Source organism: Astatotilapia calliptera, chromosome 4 (assembly GCF_900246225.1).
Source record: "Astatotilapia calliptera chromosome 4, fAstCal1.2, whole genome shotgun sequence".
Classification (NCBI taxonomy): domain Eukaryota; kingdom Metazoa; phylum Chordata; class Actinopteri; order Cichliformes; family Cichlidae; genus Astatotilapia; species Astatotilapia calliptera.
The window spans coordinates 308,951-336,751 of NC_039305.1; the positions used below are offsets into that span (position 1 = coordinate 308,951).

The following is a 27,801-nucleotide window of genomic DNA, read 5'->3' on the forward strand; positions in this document are numbered from 1 at the left end:
GTGGCTGCACTTCCCCCATGTCCTGAAGAAGAAGAAGAACCTGGACCAGAGGTTCTTCTTCAAGTTGTGGTGCTCTCAGTGGAGCACTGCTCCTCAGCAGAGAGCATGCTCTCCTACTGCATGGGTCTCTGGTATGCAGTGTGTGTGTGTGTGTGTGTGTGTGTGTGTGTGTGTGTGTGTGTCATTAACTGTGTTTTTAACATCAGAAAAAGGAGAAGAAAGCAAGACAGGAAGCAGCAACAAAGACAGGAAATAAACCCAGAAAACTGTGTGTGTGTGTGTGTGTGTGTGTGTGTGTGTGTGTGTGTGTGTGTGTGTGTGTGTGTGTGTGTGTGTGTCGAGAATCAAGGTGCCCTCAAATGTCCAAACAACCTGAATCATTTTGTGACTTTGTGTGGGTGGGTGCTCAAATGTCTATTCATGTGAGTTCTGGGCTTTGTGAGGACATTTGGTTTTGTTTCATGGACTTGAGCGGTCCAGGTTTTGAATGTCTTGGACCTTCAAAACCAATTTCAGGGTTCTGTTCTGGTTCTAGATCAGGCGTTCTACAAGCAACATGAGAACATGGGTCTTCACAAAGATAGAAAGACAAATATAGTGTGTGTGTGTGTGTGTGTGTGTGTGTGTGTGGGGGTGGGGTTAACCGAGAGAGAGAGACATGATTTCATTTCAGGGCGAGTGAGCACGGCTGAAGAATGAGAATGAGGGCGTGAGTGAGGGAGGCATCTGAGCGTGTGCAGATCAGTCGGTGAGCAGACGGAGGAGAAGTCAGACGGAGCAGTGCGGGAATCAAACTGACAACCTGCAAGGGACAAACCAACGAGCCAACAGGAAGAGCAACAGGTCTGCATTTCTTCCTCTACCCTTATTTCTTTACATTTGATCTGACAGGGACAGACTTCAGACCAGATTTCTATTATTCAGCAGCAAATTTAATATCTCAGTAAATTCATTCCAGGGTTAGACGGGTGTCCTCACGCTGTAATGAAGTGCCACAGAGTCAAAATACTCCACATCTAAAGCTAATGTACTGTAAGTCTGCTGGGTAAAGATGCTGTGAGAGGCTGTAGCTCAGGTGGCAGAGCAGGTCAGCCACTAATCAGAAGGTCGGTGGTTCGATCCCAGGCTGCCTCCGGGCTGCATGTCAAATATCCTTGGGCAAGATACTAACCCCATGTTTGCCTACTGGTGGTGGTCAGAGGGCCCGGTGGCGCCTGTGTCCGGCAGCCTCGCCTCTGTCAGTGCGCCCCAGGGCAGCTGTGGCTACAACGTAGCTGCCATCACCAGTGTGTGAATGTGTGTGTGAATGGGTGGATGACTGAAAACACTTCATATTTAATGCGCTGTTACATGTAATTAATGTTTCATTAGTGCCAGAACGAACAGCCTGAAGTGAAAGCAAAAATACAGTCAGTACAGGTATACTGTTTGCAGCTCACAGAAAGACAGTTTCTCAGTATTTACTGAAAGACATAAACCCAACAGAAAACACAGAGAGAAGAGTAAAGAGCTGCAAGGAAATACAGTAGAAAAGGATAAGGAACACAACGATAGCACGGAGGAGAAAAGCTCATAGCTGCTGAGGTGTTACTGAAGTTTTGGCTGAAGTGACTTTCATAGATTCTCTGTGGCGTTCAGGGTGACCAGAAAACTGTTTCCTTTAGCTTTGCTGCTGCGGACACCTGCTAAACTCTGCTGGAAAAAGAAATCAGCATCTCCATTAAGCTTGTGAGCAGGTAGAATGATGAAGTGCTCCTCATTTTCCATACCAACTTCAAATCAACCGTGGCAGAGCGACCACCACCAATCCCAGCAGATCATCACAAAGTAGGAAGCTCACACAGCTTGGATGAGCTGCACTCTTTCTTAACATAACCCAGAGAAAGCTGAGCAGCATCAATCCTGCTTCCAGAGATTCAAACTTCAAATAAAAGATTACAATAATTTTTGACTTTTGATTTTCATGCTACCTTTGTGAATTACATTTCCAAATACGACCCCAATCCAGTTTTTTCGAGATTATACCAAAACGTCCTGAAACGCAGCAGATTAAGTTCACGGTGGAGTGTGACTGTGAGGGTATAAAGAGGCTCATCAATAACAGTGTCGTCTGCATGAAAGAGATAGATGGCTATCCAGACCACAGTCAGCATTTTAACACTCTGAGAGATTCACTCAGGACTCATTTGATGACACGACAAAGGTACGGCTCAGCAGCTTTCACATTTCATACGTCTTCCACTGAGCATCAGTTACCATGACGATACAGCCAGGTAGAATAAAACCCGTGTGACATTAAAGATAACTTACTGACAATCGCACTTCTGACTTTTTTCTGCTGTTCAGGTGTGTGTCTCCATGGCAACAGGTGTGTGCATGTTGCTGGTTGTGGGTATCAGCGTGTGTGCAGCGTTTAACCTCGACACATCATTTCCACTGCTGAAGATGGGCGAACGAGGAAGTCTGTTTGGATTTTCTGTTGCTCTGCACCAAGACCTGAAGACAGAGAGCTACCTGTGAGTACACACCTGTGTGTGTGTGTGTGTGTGTGCGTGCGTGCGTGTGTGTGTGTGTGTGTGTGTGTGTGTGTGTGTGTGTGTGTGTGTGTGTGTGTGTGCGCGTGCGCGTGCTAGCTGTACATCTGCTTTTAGGTGTGTCCGGGTAAATGATCTGACTTCAGACTGAACCTTAGGTCAGCAGATCTCTACTGTCCTCAAAGTGACCATTAACACCAGTGTTGTGACAGAGCGGGCTTGTGTGGGTCCTTTTCTATAGATGAAGAACTGCTGGATTATTTTGATGAAGCAGAGTTCAAAGCAACATTGTTTCCACTTTTCATCAGTTAGAACCAAATCTATCACAGCTAATCAAAGCAGCAGTAAAACAGGAAGTGAGGTCATATCTCAGAAACACTTTCATGTGTGAATAATAAACGTGGCATTTGGAGTTGTGAGGACGTTTAAAATAGTGGATCATTTTGTGGTCGTCGTGGGCAACATTTCTGTCCGCTCTCTGGCTTCACGGAGTGGTCTGTCTGGCTTCAGGTGACTGTTCTCCACCGAATTCTGGCCGACTTCTCCGCTTCCTTCACTGGACCCTATCAAACACACACCGTACTCTGTGTGTGTGCGTCAGACACACACAGAGTCAGGTGAATGCCCCACAGCGTTAATAATATGTCTGAATTCTTCTGAAGTCTGCGCAAACAGCAGATAAAGGACAAGGCGGTATTAAGAAAGGTGGAGCTTCAGGAGGTTTTCGGGGGCTCCGTAATGTCGGGGAGCAGAGGAGTGACAGCGCCCACCTCTGTCAGCGCGGCGTTTATCGTCAGAGTGAGTCCGAGCAGATGCCGGCAGGTCACATGGTGCAGCCTCACACTGCACACACACATTTTTAGGTTAGACTTTCAAAATAAAAGCAGCTCAAGTCTCTGCGCGCAGCTACTGTCTGCAGAGTATCGTGTGAGAGTAAACTGAGGTTAGATGGGGGGTCTAACAGGAAGTGCAGGTCACACTAAAGCTGCACATTTCCTGTCTCTATGTGAGAGGCGGTCACACAGAGGCCACCCAGCTGTCTGTCTCTAGTCACCGTGACAACTGTCTCTTTATACTCTGTAATTGGATTAGCTGTTAGTCACACACACACACACACACACACACACACACACACACACACACACACACACACACTCACACTCTAATGTAGCTTCCTTGGAGTGTTCAGGGGTTAGGAGGTCAATGTCTTTGATTGGAAGTTCCCCCCCTCCCCCCAGGTGTGTTCCTCTGTGATTGTCACACTCATGATCAATAATTCAAAATCACAACAACTATCACCTCAAGGCGCTTTATATTGTAAGGTAGACCCTACAATAATAGATACAGAGAAAAACTCAACAATCATATGACCCCCTATGTGACAGTGGGAGGGAAAAACTCTTTTAAAACTCTTTTAAAACTCTTTTAAAACTCCCTTTTAACAGGAAGAAACTTGCAGCAGAACCAGGCTCAGGGAGGGGCGGGGCCATCTGCCATGGTCTTATGGGTTCTTGAGGACACTATGCATAGTCAGGTGATTCTGGGAGACACGTTAAGCAGGTAGTGATGCCTAAGGACAGGCAGAGTTCAAATGTGTGTTTGATAGGGTTTGAGCTGTGAAGCAGTTGGGACCCCACAGCAGCAGTTAAACAGGTACAGATGCACAGTCAGGTCAGGCTGCTGTGAACGAGCTCTCAGCTGGGAGGACACGTTTGTTCCAGTAAAACTTTACTGTGAGACTAAATGTAGACGGCACTGACACAAACAGAGTCCCCCGAACTGTCTCTGGAAGGCTGGGCCGGTTTGCTCATCTTCAGATAATTCACGTCACGTGACTGAAGCTCCTTAGAAGGAGGCGACCCGTGTCCTCTGTGTGTGTCCTTCAGACGTTTCCTCATTTATTCCACCCAGAATCTCAAACGTTAACTGTGCCGTCTGTGTCATCCCGACAGGCTATTAGTCGGAGCCCCCAGAGAGAAGGCGGAGCCAAATGTTCCAGCCAATCACACAGGAGGAGTGTACACCTGTCCAATCAGTGCCAACCAGTCAGACTGCAGGAGGATGAAGCTCATAGATCCAAGTGAGTCACACGTGTCCTTAGCCTTATTGGCTGGTTTGTTTACTTTCTCTTGTATCGGTCAATCACAGATCAGGTACTCAGCCTGACAGTCAGCGACCCGTTTCCTGAGCTTGTTTGGCTGCACTAATGGGTGATGCTATCAGTGTCCTGGTGCATTATGGGAACTCCATCCCTCAGTGAGCAGTGAAAGCTGCTGTGTGTGTTATCGGCTGCTCAAACACAACAACAGCAACACACCCACCCACATGTACACACACACACACACACACACACACACACACACACACACAGTGTTTATATGGAGAGAAACTGTCATGAATCAGCGACTCACTGATCTGAGCTGACTCTCCCGGCTGAGGTTAGCCAGCGGGTATGTGACACCTGTGTGACAGGTCCAGGTGAGCTGTGCTGTCATACTGCTGCAGCTCAGGTGTGCAGGATAGCACCTGCTCTGTCAGCTGCTGGACAACATATTTGCAGCACAGGTCGTATGGGGTTAGAGTCAGTGGAATAAATCACACAAAAGTTTACTTTTTTACCTTTACCCCGTCAGTGGGCGGAGCCTACAGTCTGTGACTCACCTGTGATGTGTTTCAGCCAAGATCCATGCTGATGAACTGGTCGAGGACATGTGGTTGGGCGTCTCAGTAGCCAGTCAGGGCCGGCCTGGGGGGCGTGTCCTGGTGAGTTTGTGCTCTGATTGGCTGATTATTTTCCTATTGGTGAGAAGTTAAAGAATGGCGTGTTTGCTCTGCAGGCATGCGGTCACCGCTTCACAAAACTCTATGGAGCGTTCAATTTAAGGCAAATGATTGGCCGCTGTTATCTCCGTGGAAACGACCTGCGGTACGACGAGAACGACTCTAATTGGCAGGACCCCGAACAGTCCTGCAGGTATGTCACATGACTGCACACTACAGGTGATGAGTGATGCTCCGCCTCCTCACCTGCTGCCTGTCTGTATTCAGTCATCTGGGTGATTTCACTGGTGAGGTCATGTGCGGGATGGGGATGTCAGCGGCCATCACTCAAAGCGAAGTCCTTGTTGGCTCGCCTGGAAGCTTCGAATGGCAAGGTGATTCTATTCTATTCTATTCTGATGTTTTTCTTCCTTTTCAGAGCGAGCATCTCAGCTCTGTGAGCATCTAATGCAGTTCATGGTGTGTGTGTTGTAGGAAACGTCCAAGTCTCCTGGATGAACCCTGACGATGAGTTTGACACCAAGAAGAGCTCCTTCTCCAACCAGAAGCACAGGAACATCTACATCGGTGCGCCGTCTCTTTAAATAGCTCATTCAGATCTGAGCTCGGTCACACGTGTCTTCCTCAGGGCAGGACAGTATTTAAATCAGCTACATGAATGTGCCTAAATAAGGTTTGCAATGAGCACATGCGGTTTGAGACAATGATTTAATGAGGGTGGAGCAGAGGGACGGTGTCCTGTAGAAACGCTAATGTTCCTCAACACAGAGCAGAAGCTCTCGTCAGGCTTAGTTTATTGTGAGCAGTGTTTCAGGTTTTTAGTCACACGCTGACGCAGAAAAGAGTCCATAGTGAAAACTCTCTGTTTGTGTGTCTTCATTCAGAAACGCACGCATCAAACCGGCTTTCATATCGTTCAAAAAGTGTAATTCTGGTTTCTGCAGGAAGTGTTTGCCGCCACAGGTGGCTGTGAGTCCGGCTCTTTCCTTTGACTTAAATAAATACCTGCAGCCTCACAAGCTAAGTGCAGAGTTACGTATGTGGATGAGCAGCCGATACTTTGACGTGCGGATCAGTCAGGATCTGAATCGTGCTTTGTGTTATTGTTTTACGTGGCAGACTTATTTTAATGAAGCAGGTCTCCTCTGGATCAGTCCTCCATCGGTCTCGCATGTATCTATCTGTCTGTGTGTCACAGAATTCAGCTGCTTTTATTTTGAAGTTTCAATGAATGTTCAGACATGTATGCTTTTAATGGGAACCTTTCCTACATTTAAAGAATTGAAGCTGAATGTAAAACGTGTATTTGTGCAGGATATTCTGTCGCTCAGGCTCCTCGCCTTCTCTCTGAGGATGATGAAACCATCGTAACAGGTGAAGACTTTTCAGCTAATCAGGAAGCAGCTGGTTGACCTGTAGATTTACTGATAGATGTGTTGATTGGTGTGTTGTTGAATAGGAGCTCCTCGGGACCGTATGGAAGACGCTCATGGCTCGGTGCTGCTGGCCGTCAAGCGCTCTGATAAACTGATGATTCGCCAGAAGCTGCGCGGTCAACAGATGGGCTCGTATTTTGGGAACGCCTTGGCAGTTACTGACCTCAATAATGACGGGTGAGGAATGGTTTATGGGTCACATGACCCGCACTGAGGCAACACGGTCAGTACCTTTAGTAAAATCTTCTGATGACAACGACTCAGTGGGAACCACAGAGCACCATAATCTAAACCTGAGGAACATGTTTCAGGAACACTCACTGAGCTGCTTTTTTGTCCCACAGGTGGAACGACCTGCTGGTGGGCGCTCCTTTTTATTTCCACCGTCAGACGGAGGTGGGCGGGGCAGTTTATGTCTACGTGAACGTAGGAGGGAGGTTCAATTCTGAGCCCAGCGTAGTGCTGAAGGGGCCGGCGGGGTCGGCATTCGGCATGGCTGTGGCCGCTGCAGGAGACCTCAACCAGGACGGCTTCCAGGGTGAGGGCTCAACGTGATGCTGGTGTTTTCGTGATCAGTAATCAGTAGTCATGGTGACGGGTCTTTGGTTGTTCCAGACTTTGCCATCGGAGCTCCTTTTCATGAAGCAGGAAGTGTGATGATCTGGACAGGAAGCAGTGAGGGCATCTCTACAGAGCCGAGCCAGGTCTCACAAAAACACGGTCCTTTCTATGTTTGACCCACATTCCCAGGACACAACTTTCAAACCAACTCTGAACCATCAGAGTGCAGACATGTCCTCACGGGCCAGACAAGTTTTGCCAGTGATGGTTTTTAAATTGGTGTGCAGACACACCTGTGACCCCGCCTCCTCCTCTGTACAGGTGATCCGAGGCAGCACGGTCTCCCCTGTTTTCGGGACTTTTGGCTACTCCCTTTCTGCAGGCGGGGATGTTGATGGGAACTATTACCCGGACCTGCTGGTTGGTTCTCTCGATGATACCGTTGTTCTGTTCAGGTACCAACTTCTGCGCTAAATAGTGCTCATCTAAAGTACATTTTGAAGTCCTCAAAGTACTGATCATTAGCACTTACTGCTAATTAAGAGCTCAAGAATAACTAAATTTATGCATTTATTAATGGACTGATGTGTTGATCCTCAGGAGTCGACCGGTCATCCATTTAAATAAAACACTCAAAGTTTCTCCGACCATCGTGGACCCAAACAGCTGTGACTTCTGGTGAGATTCAAAGCTACCATCAGCTAACATGCTCACAGACCCTCAGTACGGAGGTGTTTTCACACGATAACATGCTAACAGCTCGACTCTCTCAGTATACAGGTGGAAGTGTGTTTCTTCTACATGTTCAACAGGGGAGAGAAGAGCGACAGAGACAACATCAGTGAGTCAAAGACAAAAAAATGCACCCATATTAAATCTGATCATGCTAACTTCTGCGAAGGTTGGAAGGCTGGGCTGGAAGGTTTGGCTCTGTGGAGGAGAGCATACGAGTGGCCAAAACAGGACTGCAGGGAGATGTCCGTGAAGGATAGCTGAGCCAAATTAAACCAGGAAGTATTGTTCAGACGCGGTAGTACACCTGTAACATGCTATGTCTACCTGGAAGGTTCAGAATCAGTCCCGTTTCATTAGTTTTTGATGGCGTTTGATGCAAGAGTATTTACATATTTTTCCTGTTTGCTTTCCTTCTCCAATGCCCATAGCTGCGGGCTTCCTTCAGTTTTAGCTTAAGGATGCATTAACCCAACCTTCTGGCTGTAGTTGCTCATTATATCCTACCAGGTGCCCGTGTGCCAGTAAAATCAGTCATAAACTGTTATCTATCAAAGTAAATCATGACCATTCCCAGTTTTCCCAGAGTTTGGCTGTTGAAAGATGAAGTCATGTGACTCATCCAAAGTTCACGTCCCTATGGCCTGCTGCAAGAGGAGGTGCTGCCTTCAAAGCTGAGCTCACAGCTGGATTAACCTCCAACAGGTGGACTCTCACTGTCCATCTCGCATCACTCTCAGCACCAGCAGACAGAAACTACGCAGCAGGATTTTATCAGGCAGTTGAGCGAGATGGTGGAGTGTCAGCCCACCAACGTGTAACCATGGAAACAGCCCGTAGTGGTTTCTGACCTGTAGACACACACCTGGGTCAGGTGACCTGAGGTAACACCTCAGGAGAGTCTAAGCGAGCACAGCAATCGACCACACTGCCACTAACAAGAGGTTACAGGCTGGACTTGCTAATGACATCAACTTCCTGTGCGTGCGTGCGTGCGTGTGTGTGAGTGATTGACAGGACACAGCTGTCAATTAGATCCAGTTTTTAATCAACACACACACAGACTCTGAGCGTGTGTCCTTATTGTGTCTCGTTAACTTGACCAATCAGAGCTGAGGCCACACTGTTGCTATAACACGCCTGTACACACACGCACAGATGACATCATGCCGTGTCCTTGTGTGTCCTCTTGTCCCCTGAGTGATTCTCTGAATGATAAATCACATTAGAGAAACTGATATTATTACATCTGAGACTCTCGCTCTCTCAGTGTGTGTCTGTGTTTGCTGGTTGTGTTAATTTGACCAATCAGAGACAAGGTCACCCTCACTGTGTCTCTGGACCCGAGCGTCTTCTGTCTCACAGAGAAGCTGATAACTGTTAACATGTCAACTACACACAGAAAGAGAAGACCAGAGTCCATTCAAGTATTGGCTAATTTAGCATTGGTGTGCAAATATAAATATATTGATAAACTATTGATAAACCCCAGCATAAAAAGAGTACTTCCTCTGTCATCGCAGGTCACACCAACCAAAACTGAAAATAATTTCAAATTAATAAAAAGATTTTTTCCCTGCAAGTTGATCTCCTCTAAAGTCGTCATGTTCCATTACAGAAGCATCGTGAGGCTTCAGCCAACTATCAGTAATACATCCGATACCTTTTCTGCTATAATTAAACCCCAACTCAAACCCCAAACTGTAGTATTGGCAGAAAAATCAGTGTGATGGCAGTAATCCAGAGTATCTGTCAATCCCGAGTGAGAAGCATCCACCTTTATTTACTCTGGAGGAGGCAGTAGAAGTTTGTGAATGGAGTCTGATACGAGTTAGTGAGTCAGAGACGCTCACTTCTGACTGGTGATGGGCACATGTGTAAAACCCCAACATTAGTCAGAAGGGAGTTGTTCCTCCCAGCCACTCTGCTAAAATAATAATGATAATACATCAACTATACGTTTATGAGAATGCATCAGTTTCTGTGTAATAACACTATTTTTGTCTGTATGTATGTTTATGAATACAGTATTCTTTTATTCTATTAAATAACTTAAAAATGACTGACTGAAGCTTTAAATGTCCATCTTCTACAGTATGTCAGCTAACACTGCTGGAGTTATTTTCATTTACATTAAATGAAACTGATATGTCCCACCAAAGGTGATGTTGTAAAAGTAACTTCGGATGTGCTACCTGGGCAGTGTATTCATTTAAATTTAGTTCAGCGCATGTTTTTTAATCTAAGCTACTGAGTGTGGCTGTCGACTCCCATGATCTGATGCTGCCTCACAATGTCGTCAAGCCTTTGTTTGAACATGTTTGTTCTTAATCTTTTCACAGAGAAACTAAAGTATCAGAAATAAAATGTTGTGTATTGAAATCCAGTCTAAAATGTAGATTATCTTTATCTATGAATTTTAATGTGGAGTTCCTCAAGGATCAATTCGTGGTCCTACTCAATTTCATAAAAATCTTGCCGGAGTTTTAATAAAACAGTCTTGTATTTTAGATGTCTGTGAAGGTTCTCAGTCAACCAGGTCATCGTAGTCACCCTGTCATGTGATTTCCTGAGGTCAGATGACCCAGGATGTGAGTGGGCGTTAAGGTGTCTGGGGAGGGAACTCAAAACTGGATTGAAAGAGGATGCCAATGTTCACATTTTGGACAGAGAGGACAGATGGTTTGAAAGAGGAGTGAAAGAAGCATTTATGTCCACTGTGAGCGACCATCTTTGAACAGAGGCGGGGGTTTACGACACCAACTGTCTGCCATCTATAATCCAGTTTTGAGTTCCCTTTCCAGACGCCTTAAAGCCCACCCAGATCCTGGACTCTATTGGTGTCTGTCACATGTCAGGGTTAAGGAACAACAAATAAATCACATCACAACCTGTGATTATCTTACGCCTGTGTGTTTTATATTTGAACCCTTATCTTTGTGTCACAGCCATCCTCTTCACGCTGAAAGCTGACATCACTAGTGTCAAGCCCCGCCTCAATTTTCATGACAACGGGCAGAGCGTGTACTCTGATTACCTGTCGATGCCGCTGGAGGAGTGCAGGACGCTGAGAGTGGGACTGCAGGTGAGACAAACACAGGCATAGCACCCCCTACAGGCTGCTGAAATCTGACAAGCACGTCCACTGAAACAAAACATTTAGTGTCGATGTGAGCGGCGAGTGTCGGAGCTGTGTCACGGTTTATTTAAGACTAGCTCACTCTGAGAATCGTCCCAAACCAGCACACCACATAACGAGAGCAAAGACCAAACGTGGTCCTCCAGTTCTGCATGAAAAAACTTAAATTATATTTTTTCCTTTAATTAGAGTCAGATGAAGGAAGTTCTGCTGTGTGAGATATAACGAACTGATTCTGATGATCAAAGTCATGATGACTTTCTGCCGCCATGTTATTCGTGCGGCTGCTGACAGACTCCACATCCTGCTTCTCAGCCACAGCTCAACAGGAAAACCACAGCGAGCATCTGAGGTGGTGTGTAGGCAGGTCGAAGCAAAAGTCACGTTCGTTCATGTCTTCGGTTTGTGTTTCTGATCGCGTTCGCTCGGCTCTCGTCCTGTTTTCACTCTGTGATTCTGTTTCAGTCTGTCAGCGAGCCTGCTGTTTCTCATGCTTTCAGTCCACTGACTCGTGTTTACTTCACATTCCTGCTGATCACCACCTGCTTTCAGCCTGATTTCCTCAGCTCCAAGTGGCCAGTTCACATCAGTCTGGCTGGACAGATCCTGCAAAGAAGCTCCTGCAGTCCACGTCATGTTGGCACTGAGCTGATGTTCAGTTTCTGTGTTCTTATGTTCTGAAGAGTGTAATCAGAGACAAAGTGGAGCCTCTGGTGTTCTCCTTGAATGCCTCCTTGTACGAGAAGTTTCCCAAGAAAAAGAAGAACGTGCAGGACCTGAAACGCCTCCCGGTGCTGAGTGAGAGACCCCAACCCATCAGAACCCAGGTCAGAACCCATCAGAACCTTTTTATAGAAAAGCCAAACTCTGCTGGTCTGACCGATGCTGTCCTTGTCCCTCAGATCCACATCCAGAAGGACTGTGGTTCTGATAACCGCTGCCACAGCAACCTGCAGATGACAGCTCGGTTCACCGATGAGAGCCAGAAAGCTTTCCCCGAGTGAGTGAACAGAACACACACTGCTCAGCCCAGAGTCCAAAAAAGATGATTGGACAGAAACACTCAGCAGGAAGCATGAGGTCATGTGATAAGAAGCCAATTTAAAGGCATGATGAAGCAGATAAGAAGCTCTGTACTTCACTGGAGTTAAAATCTTTGTTATTATTTATCATTATTTATTATCTCATTTATATTTGTATACCCAGAAATCCACTACACTTGAAAAAGAAAATGAAGCAACTACACGTCTGAGACTAATCATTGTTACAGCTGTACACTCCATGATTCAGCAGCTTCAGACCCTCCTTTAGCAGCAATAAGTTGTTGTGATTGATTTGACCAAACAGCATGTTATTAATTTGCATGAATTTGTTGTCGTTGATGGTGGAGCCAATGAGAATCCATAAGGAATAGAATTGATAAGTGATATCAATAGTGAAATCGAAATCGCTAAATTCTTATCAGTTCCCATACCTGGGCGCACCATGTGAACATCAGTTTCTATCATCGAGTGTTGTCTTGTGACTACACTCGATGCTCCAGTGGACACATCTCTGTGGAGCGAATCACTGGAAGCCCCGCTGTTTCCTCCTCCTCAGAGTCAGCATTAAACAGCCTCACTCACCCCGGGTCACCACTGACGATGTCAGTAATGGTCATCAGTGCATCCCAACACAAACCCAGGCAGTATTCTTTTATTTTATTAAATAACTTAAAAAATCACTGACTGAAGCTTTAAATATCCATCTTCTACAGTATATCAGCTAACGCTAATGCTGAGTTATTTTCATTTGAATGATATGAAATTGATCAATGAAATTGATTTAGGAATGTCCCCATGCTCTGTTTCAACCAATGCTCCGGGCAAACCAGGGTTTGGTGGACCAGAGTCTGTGTGCAGCCTGAGTCCATCGCACACCGACCTGTACCCCCTTGGCACCTTACCGGCACACTGAATGTCTCTACCAGACTGGGTGAGGGTGTTGGAGCACTTTTTCCTCCTCCATCAGTGGGTACTCCTGGTGCATGTGTACCGGTCATCTGCACCACCAGCATTGCTGTCCCAATCTTTGTGGGACTCCCAGTAAGCAAGGTGTAGCGTCCACTGTCGCCAAGACCTGTGGTGACAGATAGAGGTTAGTTGGAGATTGTTGTTGCTGTCCTTAAGCGGACAGTCGAAACGGGGAAGTGCCACGGGGCCTTCTTCTTGGGGCTGCTGCTAGCTGGTTCTCAGCCAGTGTCACAGCGCTGCCACGGGTTTCTAACACTTCAGTCTGGCACTACCACCATCTCTGCCAGTGCCCCCTCTCCTGGATGGGTCAGGGGACTGACCTTGTCCTGCTGGGCAGTTGAGGGCCACTGTAACATGTGTTAGTGTTTCACAGTGTTTTAATTACAAGGTGCCTTTCAGGCGGATGTGCCGACTAGCTCAGAATGTTCCTTTTACCACATTTGATCCCGGTGCAGCTGTCTGCTCTCAGCTCCTTCCTTCTCCATGTCCTGGCGTGCTACTGAAATAGGGCAGAGCTGGCCAACCTTGTCTGGCACCTCCCCCTGAACCCACAGACCACATCCCACTGCAACCACTTACTTGATGATTGACTTTGATATTCCACTTACTTCCCTGAAGGTGTTCTGCCAGAAAGCCTGAAGGCCAGTGTCTCCTACTAACTGTTAGGTACTGAGATATAATGAAAAACAAAATTCAAATATTTCACTTTTAAAGGAAACTGTACAAACATTAAGAATAAACAATAACAGACAAAAGAACAGAAGACTGGCTTAGAGTCTGTGAGATACAACATGGTTAGAGTCTGTCAGGTGATTATTAACTAAGACAGCTGCTGAGGTTCGGCCGATGTTTGTGTTCTTGTGTGTTTTCAGGCTTGATGGTACTCAGGTGATGTACTTCAACTCCACCATCAAGAGGCTGTTTCTGGAGGTTAACATCAGCAATACACCATCAACAGGTCAACCAGCAGAGGATGCTCACAACACCATTCTGAGCATCAGCATCCCACCATCACTTATCTACTCTGGAGTAGAGACAAAGGTAGAGCAGAGCTCCGACCATCTAAAGTGGAACACCACGGTGACTTTGTTAGAGCAGCTGTAGGTATTACAGGTACTGTGCTGCAGTGGTTTGTATCATATCTATCTAATAGACTCCAGTTTGTGCATGTAAATGGAGAGTCCTCTTCACACACTGAGGTTAATTATGGAGTTCCACAGGGTTCAGTGCTAGGACCAATTCTGTTTACATTATACATGCTTCCCTTAGGCAGCATCATTAGAAGACATAGCATACATTTACACTGCTATGCAGATGACACCCAGCTCTATCTGTCCATGAAGCCAGATAACACACACCAATGAGTTAAACTGCAGGAATGTCTTAAAGACATAAAGACCTGGATGGCCGCTAACTTTCTGCTTCTTAATTCAGATCAAACTGAGGTTATTGTACTCGGCCCTGAAAAGCCTAGAAATATGGTATCTAAGCAGATTCTTACTCTGGATGGCATTACCTTGGCCTCCAGTAACACTGTGAGGAACCTTGGAGTCATGTTTGACCAGGACATGTCCTTCAATGCACATATTAAACAAATATGTAAGACTGCGTTCTTCCATTTGTGCAACATCTCTAAAGTTAGAAATATCCTGTCTCAGAGTGACGCTGAAAAACTAGTTCATGCATTTATTACTTCCAGGCTGGACGACTGTAATTCATTATTATCAGGATGTCCAAAAAACTCGCTGAAAAGCCTTCAGCTGATCCAAAATGCTGCAGCAAGAGTCCTGACAGGGACTAGAAAGAGAGAGCAGATTTCTCCTGTTTTGGCTTCCTGTTAAATCCAGAATTCAAAATCCTGCTCCTCACATACAAGGTCTTAAATAATCAGGCCCCATCTTATCTTAATGACCTTGTAGTACCATATCACCCCTTTTTCTTTGTGTTTCAGGGTGATGCCTCGGCAGTGGTGGAGTGCTCTGTGGAGGGGACCTCTCTTCAGTGTGAGCTCGGGAACCCTTTCAGAAGCAACAACAAGGTAGGGAATATCACTGCTGACCCAGGGCACTAGCATTGCTGCTGTCTGCTGCTGTCTGTACTGCAGTAACTCTGCTGAGCTCTTTCTGATGTATTGTCTCTTCCTGTGTTTCAGGTTCAGGTTCTGATCAAATTTCAGCCATCTGAGATCAGTTTGGACACACGCGAGATCCAGTCTGTGCTGCAGCTATCCACGTACGGCCTTCACCACACGCCACTCTCTCTGTGTTTGTTGGAGGTTACTGAGTGGCATTTCTGTGTGTCTTCAGGCTCAGTGAACAGCCAGATCTGTCCCCAATCTCCGTCTTCATGGTGGTGGAGTATTTGCTGCAGACATCACTCAGTTTGTAAGTACAGATCAGGTGCACATCAGGTGGCCCGTCTGAGCTTTAAGCTCACAGCCAGGGAGGAGAATCTGAGTTACGACTCTTTGTTGTGAAATGAATCCAGACTGACAAGGACAGTAACCCTGCCCCAATGTGAGCCGACACAGAACAAACCGAAGCACAGTGGAAACGTTGACCTCAGCTCACAGCGTCAAAATTAGTAAAAAAATGATGAACATCAGCACATAGATAACAGACAGTATCAATAAACACATGCCTTACATCCATGTAAATGCTGAATAGACTGGCTCTGTACTCAAAGTGCTTTATTTAACTTGCATCATTCATGCAAGCACTTGAGTGTGCTCTAACTCACATTCACACATATTCATATTCAGATGGAGCATCTTCAGAGCAAGTTGATGATGATGAAGCCTTTGTTTGTCACTAGCAGTTCCCTGCAGTGAAATTGGACTCCTTGTACATACATTACACAATGGGGATGGTACCTTGCTCCGGTGTACCTGAGGGTAGCTGTTCGGTAGATTCAAACTCCCAGCCTTCCAGTCACAGGGCGACCACGCTACCTACTGAGCTATCCCTATGCCTTCACACCGTAACACCGTGAAAAGACATGACAAGCAATAGGGGTGGGTAAATGGGGTAAGAGTGACCCGGTGTAGACGGCAGCATCTCTGCCCTGGTCCAGTTGTGTCTGCGTGTGTGTCCTCTAGCCCGACGCAGGTGGCCTTGTAGGGCAGCGAGTCATTAAGTTGGAGTTAGTATCTTGCCCAAGGCAGTCAGGGATCAAACCACTAACCTTCCAGTTAGTAGGTGACCTATCTTGTGAGCTACAGACACCCTGTACTTATATGGTTAATGGGGGACAAGGAAGTGAGGCAGGTATGAAGAGGATGAAGAGTGCAACACACTGCACTCGGGAGTGCTGGACAGGTGAAAAGAAGGGCCACAGTGGTCCACAGAAACGCTCCAACACGGAGCCACACTTCTGAGTATTTTAAATGGAGAAGGCATGGTAACCTTTCATCTGGTACCTCGACAGAATTTCAACGTCAGGCCCCACCTCCTTCAGTGGTCATGTGATCGGTGAGGTGGCCATGAAGAAGACAGAGGACATCGGCAGCCTGCTGGTCTTGACCTTCCAGGTTAGTCTGAAAACATTTACAGTTCTGCGTGACCCTCACCAGGTCAGGTGTGAACGGTATTCTCCATCAGGTGCATGTCCAGGGAAAGCCGCTGGGCCACCTGGGCACCCTGGAGGTGGAGTTTGATTGGCCGATGGAAGCCACCAATGGGAAGTGGCTGCTGTACCTCACAGAGATCCAAATAAATGGTACTTCAGAGCCTCGCTGCTCTCCACCCGGCAACATCATTAATCCTCTCAACCTCACGGTAACCACAGCAACATCAGCCTCATACACTACTTTCAAAATAAAAGTCGTTCTTCTTTAGAATAAAGGCCAATTAAAACTGAACTGTTTACCGAAGATTTTAAACTTGTCTCTGGAAGTTAGCCTGTCTTCCTGTTGGTTCAGCTGTCAAAAGAGGAGAAGAAGAAGATGAAGAGGAATCTGGATGAAGTAAACGAGGAAGAGGAGCAGACTGACAGAACTCCAACTGTCCTCCATCTTCAGAGAAAGAAGAAGCGCTACAGTCTGGTACAGACACAAGCACAGGGACACACTGTTTCTACAAGCTTATTGACAATCTTGGAGGACAGGACAGTTTTAAATGTGGGGACATTTAGGAGAGAGGACAATTTGAGGAACAATTTTGACATGTTTTAGAAAACTGAGGGCTTCTGAAGAACATGAGGACATTTTTATGAGGACGTCCACAGTTGTGTTTCAAAGTAACCACAGCAAACCGTGTTGCAGGACTGTGTCCGCGGAGCGAGGTGCGTGAAGTTCGTCTGTCCTCTCGTCAGCATGAACAACTCGGCGACTCTGATCATCAAAGCCCGACTGTGGAACTCCACCATGATCGAGGTAAAAGGGCAGCCCCAGTCTTATACCCTCATTTAATGCCCACTTTCATTCTTCTGGTTCACTTCCTGCCAGTTTAAAATGCAAGCATGCAAACATTTACCAGCTAAAGAAGCAAACGGAGACCAGTGTTGGTCAAGTTACTTGAAAAAAGTAATCAGTAACTAATTACTGATTACTTCCCCAAAAAAGCAATCCCATTAGTTTACTGATTACTTATTTTCAAAAGTAATTAATTACTTAGTTACTTTTTAAAAACATGATTTACAACCTGAATAGGTGATAAAGCGATAGATCTTTCAGCCCAATTCTACTTTTTCTGCATAATCCATCATACAAAATGTAATCAAATGTCTCTTTTTAAAACTTGTTTTATTAGTTTTAATCTTTTAACTTTATGCATCAAGCAAAGATTTAATTATATGCAACATTCTCTGACTGGAAGAAATTTGTTTAACATTTAAACCTATTTTCTGCACATTTCATCACATCCCCCACATCCCCCCCCCCCCCCCCCCCCCCCCCCCCCCGAGTCATTCTAACTACCAGAAACCTCGAAGCACAGGCCGAGGGGGAGGTGTGGCAGCAATTTTTTACACCAGCCTATTAATCAACCAAAGACCCAGACAGACTTTTAATTCATTTGAAAGCCTGATGCTTAGCCTCGTCCACCCCAGCTGTAAACTCAGAAACCAATCTTACTTGTTATCATCTATCGTCCACCTGGGCCTTACACAGAGTTTCTGTCTGATTTCTCAGACTTTTTATCTGGTTTAGTTCTGAGCTCAGATAAAATAATTATTGTAGGTGATTTTAACATCCATGTAGATGCTGAAAATGACAGCCTCAACATGGCATTTAATCTGTTATTAGACTCAATTGGCTTCTCTCAAAATGTAAAAGAACCCACCCACCACTTTAATCACACTCTAGATCTTGTTTTAACATATGGCATAGAAACTGAACATTTAACAGTGTTTCCTGAAAACCCTCTCCTGTCTGATCATTTCCTGATAACATTTACATTTACAATAATTGATTACACAGCGGTGGAGAGTAGACTCTATCACAGTAGATGTCTTTCTGAAAGCGCTGTAACTAAGTTTAAGAATATAATCCACCCACTGTTATCATCTTCAATGCCCTGTACCAACATAGAGCAGCTATCTGAACGCTACCCCAACAGAGGTCGATCATCTTGTTAATAATTTCACCTCCTCACTACGTACGACTCTGGATACTGTAGCTCCAGTGAAAACTAAGGTCTCCTGACTCCGTGGTATAATTCTCAAACACGTAGCCTAAAGCAGATGACTCGTAAGCTGGAGAGGAAATGGCGTGTCACAAATTTAGAGGATCATCATTTAGCCTGGAGAAATAGTTTGCTGCTTTATAAGAAAGCCCTCCACAAAGCCAGAACATCTTACTATTCATCACTGATTGAAGAAAATAAGAACAACCCCAGGTTTCTCTTCAGCTCTGTAGCCAGGCTGACAAACAGTCAGAGCTCTGTTGAGCCAACCATCCCTTTAACGTTAACTAGTAATGACTTCATGAACTTCTTCACAAATAAAATTTTAATCATTAGAGAAAAAATGACCAATAATCATCCCACAGATGTAATATTATCTACAGCTACTCTTAGTACCATTGATGTTAAGTTAGACTCTTTTTCTCCAATTGATCTTTCTGAGTTAACTTTAGAACCCATTCCTACAAAACCACTCAAAGAAGTCCTGCCATTAATTAATGCTTCAGTCTTAAATGGTAAATGGCCTGTATTTATATAGCGCTTTTACTAGTCCCTAAGGACCCCAAAGCGCTTTACATATCCAGTCATCCACCCATTCACACACACATTCACACACTGGTGATGGCAGCTACATTGTAGCCACAGCCACCCTGGGGCGCACTGACAGAGGCGAGGCTGCCGGACACTGGCGCCACCGGGCCCTCTGACCACCACCAGTAGGCAACGGGTGAAGTGTCTTGCCCAAGGACACAACAACCGAGACTGTCCAAGCCAGGGCTCGAACCGGCAACCTTCCGATTAAATATGATCAACCTATCTCTAATGATCGGCTATGTACCACAGGCCTTCAAGCTGGCTGTAGTTAAACCTTTACTCAAAAAGCATCTCTAGACCCAGCAGTCTTAGCTAATTATAGGCCAATCTCCAACCTTCCTTTATATCAAACATCCTTGAAAGAGTAGTTGTCAAACAGCTAACAGATCATCTGCAGAGGTTTATTTGAAGAGTTTCAGTCAGGTTTCAGAGCTCATCACAGCACAGAAACAGCTTTAGTGAAGGTTACAAATGATCTTCTTATGGCCTCTGACGGTGGACTCATCTCTGTGCTTGTCCTGCTAGACCTCAGTGCAGCGTTCGGTACTGTCGACCATAATATCCTATTAGAGCGATTAGAACATGCTGTAGGTATTACAGGTACTGCACTGCAGTGGTTTGTATCATATCTATCTAATAGACTCCAGTTTGTGCATGTAAATGGAGAGTCCTCTTCACACACTGAGGTTAATTATGGAGTTCCACAGGGTTCAGTGCTAGGACCAATTCTGTTTACATTATACATGCTTCCCTTAGGCAGCATCATTAGAAGACATAGCATACATTTACACTGCTATGCAGATGACACCCAGCTCTATCTGTCCATGAAGCCAGATAACACACACCAATGAGTTAAACTGCAGGAATGTCTTAAAGACATAAAGACCTGGATGGCCGCTAACTTTCTGCTTCTTAATTCAGATCAAACTGAGGTTATTGTACTCGGCCCTGAAAAGCCTAGAAATATGGTATCTAAGCAGATTCTTACTCTGGATGGCATTACCTTGGCCTCCAGTAACGCTGTGAGGAACCTTGGAGTCATTTTTGACCAGGACATGTCCTTCAATGCACATATTAAACAAATATGTAAGACTGCTTTCTTCCATTTGTGCAACATCTCTAAAATTAGAAATATCCTGTCTCAGAGTGACGCTGAAAAACTAGTTCATGCATTTATTACTTCCAGGCTGGACGACTGTAACTCATGATTATCAGGATGTCCAAAAAACTCGCTGAAAAGCCTTCAGCTGATCCAAAATGCTGCAGCAAGAGTCCTGACAGGGACTAGAAAGAGAGAGCAGATTTCTCCTGTTTTGGCTTCCTGTTAAATCCAGAATTCAAAATCCTGCTCCTCACATACAAGGTCTTAAATAATCAGGCCCCATCTTATCTTAATGACCTTGTAGTACCATATCACCCTATTAGAGCACTTCGCTCTCGCTCTGCAGGCCTACTTGTTGTTCCTAGAGTATTTAAAAGTAGAATGGGAGGCAGAGCCTTCAGTTTTCAGGCCCCTCTTCTGTGGAACCAGCTTCCAGTTTGGATTCAGGAGACAGACAATATCTCTACTTTCAAGATTAGGCTTCAAACTTTCCTTTTTGCTAAAGCATATAGTTAGTGCTGGACCAGGTGACCCTGAATCCTCCCTTAGTTATGCTGCAATAGACGTAGGCTGCCGGGGGATTCCCATGATGCACTGAGTGTTTCATCATCACTCACTATGTGTTAACAGACCTCTCTGCACTGAATCATATCTGTTATTAACCTCTGTCTCTCTTCCACAGCATGTCTTTATCCTGTCTTCCTTCTCTCACCCCAACCAATCACAGCAAATGGCCCCGCCCCTCCCTGAGCCTGGTTCTGCCGGAGGTTTCTTCCTGTTAAAAGGGAGTTTTTCCTTCCCACTGTCGCCAAAGTGCTGCTCATAGGGGGTCATATGATTGTTGGGTTTTTCTCTGTATCTATGAAGCGCCTTGAGGCGACTTTTGTTGTGATTTGGCGCTATATAAATAAAATTGAATTGACTTGAATTGTTACTGCCCATCTCTGATGGAGACCAGAAGAATTCAAAACTACAGCTTAAAGAGACTAAACCGTCTGCATCACAACTACAGAGACAAGTGGTTTTTATTCTATTTGTTACATTTTATTTAGATTGATAGTTTCTATTTTTGGTTTCTTTTGCTCTATATTTTTTAAAGTGGATTTTTTTTTTGTCTGTGTGTTAAAGTGTTGTCGAAATTAACCCTCGTTATCATTTAAATACTGCATGAAAACTCTTAAGACCTCTGAAATGCAAAAAATGTCATCCTGTGAGCTCAGAAAGCATTTCTGTCCCCAAACCTGCAGACACCTGTGCTCAGATATCAGGACTTTTTGTCTTTTTCATCCTCTCATGGCCAGTTATCGCTTCTTGTTGTGTTTCAGGACTACAGCGATGCGAGCAGTGTCTTGGTTCAAGGTCAGGCATCTCTGAAGCTGCAGACCAACAAACCCACCGTGAACATGGAGTCTCACAGCTCGCAGGTAACAGATTGCAGCCAGTGCCCCCTAAGGACCATTGCACCCTCCTTCACAGTTCACTGTATGTGGCTGTAGTTTCCTGCTGAATCTCTGAGGTATTCTCTGCAGATTGAGGTCTACATCTATCCAGATCTGGGGCTACAGGTGGACTCTGGCGCCCCCCTATGGATCATCATGTTGTCTGCCCTGGCAGGTGTCCTGCTGCTGGCTCTCATCTGTCTGCTGCTCTGGAAGGTAACCCGGGTGTTAACATACAGAAATGATGCAGCAGATAAAGTCATAGTCCAGGGAAACTTTTTACAAGTGGATATTATCCCCCGTCTCCACAGTACTCATATATTGTTATAATAACAGCTTACTTTCAGCTGCCTGGTGTTTTGTGTGTAAACTGAAAGATGATTTTGATCAGAGGAAGTCTTTAAATTATTCATTTGGCATAGAAACTGGGAGAAAAAGTCTTAAATGATTCCAGTGAAATCATTGTTCCTGAGCTGGATTTACAAACCATCTCTGAAAACTCAAGAGTGCTTCTGAAAGATAGCTCCAGTTCTGCTGCACTGCCAGACTGGTTCCAGTTTTAGGTTCCAGAGCAGCATCAACTCATCACCACTCATCACCATTCATCATTCATCTGTATCGTGAGCTTTATCTCTGTAAAGTGTTGTGTGTCGCCCCCTGCTGTTCAGTGTGGGTTCTTCAGGAGAGCCAGCACCAGGGAGCTGTACCAGGCAAAGACCCAGAAGGCCCAGATGAAGAGCCAGCCATCTGAGAACGACAGGCTGACCGAGGAGCTCTGAGGCTGGGGCACCGCAGCCAGAGAGCCCGGCTGTAAGGACCAGAGGTGGAAGGGTTACTAACTGATTACTGAGACTATGAAAAGTGCTGAGTCAGATCAAAGTTAAAAAGTTTGTACTTGCTTAAAGTAGTCAGCACTGATACTTTGAGGTTCTTTGTAATTTTGTCTTAAATTTGATCAATTCTAGGTTTTTACTAATAACGGCATCCCCACAAATTCATCTCCCATAATAAAACCTGTTTCATCCATAATCTCAGGGACCATTTGATTTTCAGTAACCTCCTGTTTCCATCTGCTCTACTTTTTCTGATTGATCAGCTCAGCAAAAAATGTGATTGCTTGTGTTTGTTGGCTTTTCTCTGCAGATTTGATGGAGCTTTTATTCTGAAAGGAGTCACAAAAGACACATTAACAGAAAACGGCAGAAAAAAATTAAGCGGGCTCACCCTTTAATGTGTCTGTGGCCACACCTGCTAGATTTTTGCAGCCAATCAAATCAAATTTCACACACACAAATCCCGACAGACTCCTTAAACCAAAAAATATTCAGTTTGCTGTCAATGCAAGGAATTATGGGAAATCACCCCAAAATAGGACCAGTATGAATCTGCCTTTCAGCAGATCACTGGTTATCCCAGCAAACTCACCTGTGTCACCTATTCACTGCCTCCGTGTCTCTGTGGACATACAAGGTCTCTGATCCCTCTTTTTCTCTGCAGTGTGGGTTCTTTCTGCGTCAGGGGGTGTGGCGGGCGGTGGCGCTCCATCAGGGGAGGATTATGGGTAAAGACGACCTACAACAGCAGCACATGGATGCTGACGGATTCCTGATCCAGGACCAAGTCTCCTCATGTCGAAACAGGAAGTCCCCGAAACACTGGGTCACTTCTTGGACTGAGACTCACTGAGAGACTGTCAGCGTCTGAAAAAATAAACCAGACCAGACCAAACTGGACTAGGCCAAAACAAACCAGTTCTAACTGGACCAACACACTGCCAGTGTGAGTCTGCTGTCATGTGAAAACCTCGTAATGTGTTTACGTTCATATTGTAGACGGAGATGTGAGGTTTCCAGCTGACAGCAAGCACAGACGATTGATTATAGATGATTGGTTATTGATCTGTGTGTATATGTGTACATCTTTTAGCCATGGATTGATTGGAAACAGATTGGTGTTTTCCTTTAAAGGGCTGGAATCAAAATGAGGGGACTGCTCCTTTAATATGGCAGCAGTCGTGTCTTTGTGCTGCCTTCAAGGACCCCCATAAAATCTCCTTTGAGAAAGCTGTTAGTAAAACCATCCCGGTTGCCTTTAGGTGCGGTCGGCTCTTCTGTGAAACTGTTTGGTGTCTCGTGTACTTTTACAGGCTGTTTTTGTATATTTGTGATATTTCTGACTGCGCTTGAAAGTCTGTGTAAAATGTGGGTGCGTTAACTGCATATCAGTGTCTTTGTCAATGATATTAAACTATTTTTTGTATAACTGGCTCTGCTGTTTAGAATAGAATAGAATGGAATAGAATAATCCTTTAATTGTCCCACAAGCGGAAATTTGGTTGTAACACCAGCCAGAAAGACACATATACAAACAAACAGTACACAGGACACAGAACAGAAACATACACAATTTTTCTTACATATTTACATTAAGGACAATGGTTACTATATACAGAGAGTACTGTACAGTTATTAAATTTAATAAAAATAACTACAGATAAGAGGCAAACCAGGTTGTAGTGCGAATTGGTTGATTAAATTATTGCAGTTACAGCGCAGATGTAAACATCTGTGTTTGTTGGGAGCAGTTCTGATTGTGCAGTCTGACAGCTGCAGGGAGGAAGGACCTGCAGAAACGCTCCTTCATGCATCGAGGATGCAGCAGTTTGTCACTGAAGCAGCTCTGCAGTTCAGCAACATCTACATGCATGGGCTGGGAGACTCTGTCCATCAGAGATGTTATTTTGGCTAGAGTCCTTCTGTCTCCCACCACCTGCACTGGGTCCAGGGTGCATCCCAGAACACAGCTGGCCTTCCTGATGAGTTTATCCAGCCTCTTCCTCTCAGCTGCCGATAAACTGCTGCTCCAACATACAACACTGTAAAAAATGACAGATGCCACCACAGAGTCATAGAAGGTCTTTAAAAGCGCTCCCTGTGCTCCAAATGACCTCAGCCGCCTCAGCAGGTGGAGTCTGCTCTGACCCTTCCTGTAAAGAGCATCAGTGTTGTGGCTCCAGTCCAGTTTATTATTCAAGTGAACACCCAGGTACCTATAAGAGTCCACTATCTCAATGTCCACTCCCTGGATGTTCACCGCTGTCAGTGTGGTGGGTCTGCGTCTCCGGAAGTCCACCACTAGCTCCTTGGTTTTCCCGGCGTTGATCAGCAGGTGGTTCTGCTGACACCAGTCCACAAAGTCCAGAGTCCACTGTCTGCACTCTGAGTCGTTGTTGTTTACCTGCAGTGATGTGCTCAGGGTCTACTTTAGCTAAAGTTCCTGGCATCTTTGGTCATTTCAGGATCAACAGGAGCAAATGAAAGATAAAACACATCATCATTTATTGTCTCTCAGCCAGCAGACCTGTTTGAAATATTTGAAGGTCAATGAGTCAGTAGATATTCATATATAGATGAGTATCAATTATTCTGACTGCAACTATTGTCCTTGGATGATTTACAGTGACGGCTTGTTTAGTTCATGAAGGCAGTATCAGCAGACTGTGACTGGCTGGCCGGTTAGTGTTTATCTTCACTGCATCACTTGGTGTACTTGATGTAATTGTACACCACACATACTCTGTGGAGGGTCACTCCCACTAGGTTATATCTAGGGATGGGTATCGTTTAGGTTTTATCCGATACCGGTGCCAAATCGGTACTTTTGAAACGGTGCCGGTGCTTAAACGGTGCTCAAACCGGTGCTTAAAGAATGGAGAACACAAAATTGGTCCAAAAACCTCTCATGTTCAGCTGGTTCACCAGGCCATCAGACTGCTGAACACGTCATAGACACCTCAGCTTCACTACTGGAACTTTAACATTATGCACTCCATACTGTACAGTAATGCCACTGTTTTGCACATATTCAACTCTGTATATTTTATATATTTTATTTATTGTTTACTCTATTTAATTTGTAAAATATGTGTACACACACACACACACACACACACACACACACGTAGAAAAATATTTAGTATACACATCCAGAAATGCATACACTATTATATATTGTACATATATTTATTAGTTTCAGATGTAGCCATTCTTGTATTTTGCTTGTTTACATTATTGTATTTTGCACAACTCTGTTGCTTGTGAAGCTCGCACACAAGAATTTCACTCACATGTGCTGTACCAATGTACCTGCACATGTGATGTGACAATAAAAGTGATTTGATTTGATTTGGTTTTTGTAAAAAGATAACAATGTGTGCCTTTTCTGCAGCTATAGGGCATATATGGTATCACTCTTGGCTGGAAGCAGTGCATAAACAATGGAAAAAACACAAACTTTGTCCTAAACCGCTCATGTTCAGCTGTTTCCCTCTTTTTCTTTGGTCATTTTAGCCTTTTTGGCCAGGGTGAAGTGAGTATCTGCCATCAAACAAGAAGACAGCCGCATGTAGCTATGATGATGTTTGCTAGTTCACCTTACATGCATTAATGTAATAACGTGGTTAGCCTACTCAACGTAAATTACACACGAACAACATTAAGCTACTCACGCAGAGAAGAACGGCTGCTGCTGCATCATCATCCTCATCATTTCTGCTACACTGGCAGGGCTAGGGGCCAGGACTCTCCTCTTCGGGTTTTTGGGGGATGTTGCTAACTCCGGGTCCGATAACAGGCACCACACCGCAGTAGATGCGCTCGGTGTGAGGTCTCGCAGCAAGCTATCAAATACAGTGCATTTCTTGGTTTTTGGGGAAAAAAAACCGCTATGCGTCGCCAGGTGTTTCATCGGATTTGAGGAGTTACCTCCTTTGACAGTATCAGCTTAAAGCACTTGTTGCAGGCTGCTGTTTGCATCTTTTGCTGTGAAGTACAGCCAGACTTTTGACCGCTTCGCCTTGGGCATTTTTAATCTGTAGCTCTGCATAAAAGAACGTACGTACCTGGCCCCGCCTACTATGCTCGGAAACGTAAAATGATTGGCTAGAAGTGTATCACAGCTCAGGAAAAAAAAGCACCGAAATAAAGCACCGAAATGTGCGCTGCTTTTCGGTCTGGTTACTACCGTTTATGTCAGAACCGGTGCCATGATACCGGTACCCATCCCTAGTTATATCTGGGACTCTCCACCATTTGACCTTAGAACTGAAGAAGCTTCTCGGATGAGAGGTGAAACGTCTTCAAGCAACTTAAAGAAGTCCAGACGCTTTTCTTTGCAAGCTCCTTTGACTACGATGACCTGGATGACTGAGAACCTTCACAGACAATTTATTTTATCAACTTTCCTTCTGACGATGCTGTCTGTGTTGAGCGCTCAGTGGATCTGCGCTCGACAGTGCAGCCTAGGCGGAGTAGTCGAACGCAGATTCACTGAGCGCAGGGCAAGCTAGCGAGACAGAAGTTAAGCGCCTTGCAACATGGCAAATTGAACCTCCCCCACCCTCATTCAGATCTGGCGTTTGGAATTATTTTGGTTTTCATGTGACGTATGACCCTGAAGGTAAGCGCGTCATGGACTAAAGTAAAACAGTATGTTGGATGTGCCACGCAATGCTCAATTACATGGGTGGGAACTAGTGCGTTAGCGCAGTTAGCTCGTTAACGTGTTGACGCCGTCCAGCCCCACGCACGGGGCGATCCGCGGTAGCACGTTAACGGAGATTTGCCGTGTTGTGGCGTTAACGTCATTTCAGATTAACGCTGACAGCACTAGTGGGAACACAACGAATATGACTGCACATTTACTCCGACATCATCCTAGTGCAAATGGTAAAATGGTAAATGGCCTGTATTTGTATAGCGCTTTACTAGTCCCTAAGGACCCCAAAGCGCTTTACATATCCAGTCATCCACCCATTCACACACACATTCGCACACTGGTGATGGCAAGCTA

At 45.2% G+C, this 27,801-nt stretch overlaps 1 protein-coding gene across 1 annotated transcript; it reads left to right on the forward strand.

Annotated features, from left to right (window-relative positions):
- The first annotated feature begins 757 nt into the window (after positions 1-757).
- On the forward strand, positions 758-23,501 carry LOC113020103 (integrin alpha-3-like). Its single transcript, XM_026163788.1, has 29 exons — positions 758-843; positions 2,347-2,516; positions 4,487-4,614; positions 5,212-5,297; positions 5,372-5,508; positions 5,583-5,689; positions 5,790-5,882; positions 6,630-6,689; positions 6,775-6,928; positions 7,096-7,289; positions 7,367-7,455; positions 7,634-7,767; positions 7,913-7,990; positions 8,086-8,153; positions 10,993-11,129; positions 11,867-12,010; positions 12,086-12,183; positions 14,068-14,236; positions 15,147-15,233; positions 15,348-15,427; positions 15,502-15,579; positions 16,622-16,724; positions 16,795-16,971; positions 17,115-17,237; positions 17,457-17,567; positions 21,838-21,936; positions 22,042-22,167; positions 22,620-22,774; positions 23,449-23,501. Exons 2-28 carry the CDS (start codon positions 2,359-2,361, stop codon positions 22,728-22,730), a joined length of 3,129 nt encoding a protein of 1,042 aa, XP_026019573.1. The 5' UTR covers positions 758-843; positions 2,347-2,358; the 3' UTR covers positions 22,731-22,774; positions 23,449-23,501.
- The last annotated feature ends 4,300 nt before the right edge of the window (positions 23,502-27,801 follow it).